Consider the following 2,443-nt stretch of genomic DNA (forward strand, 5'->3'; position numbering starts at 1 on the left):
CGCGCCCGCCCACCCTTCGCCCGAGGAAGGGCTGCGGCGCCGGCCAATGGCGAGCACCCCGGGGCCGCAGCTCCGATTGCAGAGTAGGACCTTGACCCCGCCCGCTGCTGGCACCGCCTTTCTCCGTCCCGTCCACGACCCGCCCCAGCCGTGGAAGGGCGGCTGCGCCGGCCAATGGTGAGCACACCGGGCCCCGCGATTGCGACTGCTGAGTAGGAACTTGGCCTCGCCCGCTTTGTGCTCCGCCCTCCTTCGCCCCGCCCTGGCCCGCCCTCACCGTGGAAGGGCGGCAGCTCTGGCCAATAGCGAGCAGCTCGGGGCCCGCGGCCACGAAGACTGAGCCGGAACTCGGCCCCGCCCACTCGAGCGCTGTCCCGCCCCCGCCTCGCTGTCCAATGGCGAGGCCGCCAGCTCCCCAGCTGCTGATTGGCGGCGGGGGCACGCTTGGGGTGGGGCGGCGCGCGGCGGCGCGCGGCGGCGGCGCGGGAAGTTCGGAGCGCGAGTCCCGGGGCCAGCATGGAAGACCACGGACGAGAGCTGTGCGGCGTCGAGGACGACTTCCACAGCCGGTTTGCGGATGAGCTGGAGGTGCTGGCTGAGCTGGAAGGTGGGCGCGGCCCTGGGGCGCAGCCTGGCCCTGCCGCCGTCCCCTCTCCGTGACCCCCGCCGCTAGGCCGTATATCTAACCCCGCCTCTGGGCGGGCAGGGAGGTCTGTCTGCTCAGAAGAGGCCCCGGGAACCCGGAGATCTCAGGCGGAGGGCCTGTCGGCGTCGCGCTGCCGGAGGGACCTACTGCCTGTGTCCCGGGGCGACGTCTAGAGTCCTCTCTCCAGCAGGGCCACCCGTTCTGAGCCCCTCCCGGGTTCTCCCGTCCCCGGCGGGCGGGTGCCAGCCGACGTTGGAGGAGCCCCGCGCTGGAGGCCAGGCCACCATCCAGGCCCCTCGAGATGCTTCCCTCCGGAGCCGCCAGGAGGGCCCTGGGAAGAGGCAGGCCAGGCCGCTACCCTCCAGTACGTCTGCAGGATGATCTAGGGCAACGGTCCCCAACCTTTCTGGCCTCAGGGACGGTTTTGTGGAAGTCCACTTTTCCACGGCGGGGGATGCACAGTCCAGCCTCACAGCTCACACTCCTCTGCACTTGCAGCTGCTCCCCAGGGCCAGCATCACTGCCTCCGCTCCACCTCAGATTCCCAGGCGTTGGATTCTCCTAAGGAGCTGCACCCTAGATCCCTCAAAGCTCAGTTTACAGCAGGGCTCGCTCTTATGATAATCTGACACCACCCTGATGTGACTGGAGTTGGAGCTCAGGTGGTCCTGCAGGCCATGGGGAGTGGCTTACCTTGTCCGTTGCTTGGGTGTTGCGAACCCTTGGTCCAGGGCATCCGTGTGGGTGTGGAGCTGTGGGAGGGTCACTTGTTCCTGCATATGTCTCTTGCAGCCCCCAGGGTCAAACGGCCCAGGCTGGAGGTGGTCAAGAAGCTGAACTTCAGGCCAGAGGAGATGCAGGAGCCACTGTCCCCCGACTGCCAGCTAAGGGACATCACCCCCCCACCAAGTCCTGAGATTCCCACCAAGCTGTGGAGCCACGGGTGTGTGGCCTGGGGCATGCGCGTCCCACCCCAATGTTCTAGGGTCTTAGAAGGATCCTGTTCTCTAATGAGGCCTGGGGCCCTATCCCTAAACCTGAGACTGAGCCCTGTTCCTTCCTAGAGTCTTGGATGCTGCTGCTGATGCAGGTCTCATGCGGGCCTCGTCCGCTGCCCACCGTCTTGTCCTGAGGCGGCCCCCCATCTTGGAGAACTACATCCATGTGACATCCACGGGGGGCGACCGGGCCTTTCTGGTGCTACATGCTGACCCCGTGGGCTTAGGGGTGCAGGTGGGTGCTGGGTGGGTGCAGCATGGGGCCAGCCATACCTTCCTGCAGGTGTGTGGGTCCTGGGCCCTGGGGTCCTGAGGGACTGCCCAGTGCTCAGCAGGGAGCCCTCAGCCAGGCAGCATGTGAAAAGTGGCCACATCCACCCAACCCGGCTGCAGAGGGTGAAGCTGCGTCTGGGGCGTGGCCTCAGTAGACACAGCCTTCCTGTGCCATGCTGCCATTTAGTAGGCTTAGCGAGGTCTGAGGGTGGGGAGGGTGAGCAGGACCTTCCCCGCCCTTTTTCCTACTCTTCTTCTCCCTGTCTTCCTTCTCCTTTCCCTTTTCCCTCCCACTCCCCTTCTCCCCCTCTTCTCTCTCCTTCTTCTCTCCCCTTCCCTTCTTCCTCTCCTCTTCCTCCTCCCCTCCTCTTTTCCTTCTCCTTTTCCCTCCCCTTCCCCTTTTTCCTCTACTTTCCCCCTCCTCTTCCCTCTTTTCTTTCTCTCTTCTCCCTCCCCTGCTCCCTCCTCTTCCCCCTCCACTTCCCCCTCCCCTTTCCATCCTCTCTCCCGTTTCCCTTCTTCCTCT

The 2,443-nt window shown here is 65.3% G+C and overlaps 1 protein-coding gene across 1 annotated transcript in view; it reads left to right on the top strand.

Annotated features, from left to right (window-relative positions):
• The first annotated feature begins 516 nt into the window (after positions 1-516).
• Positions 517-2,443, top strand: part of CHTF18 (chromosome transmission fidelity factor 18) — a 10,065-nt gene continuing 8,138 nt past the window's right edge. The window contains 3 exon segments of the mRNA XM_021715850.1: positions 517-607; positions 1,439-1,589; positions 1,711-1,879. Coding sequence (XP_021571525.1) covers positions 517-607; positions 1,439-1,589; positions 1,711-1,879 — 411 coding nt within the window.

This window comes from Carlito syrichta, unplaced genomic scaffold (genome assembly GCF_000164805.1).
Source record: "Carlito syrichta isolate Samal-C Ts95f unplaced genomic scaffold, Tarsius_syrichta-2.0.1 Scaffold307880, whole genome shotgun sequence".
In the NCBI taxonomy this organism is placed as follows: Eukaryota; Metazoa; Chordata; class Mammalia; order Primates; family Tarsiidae; genus Carlito; species Carlito syrichta.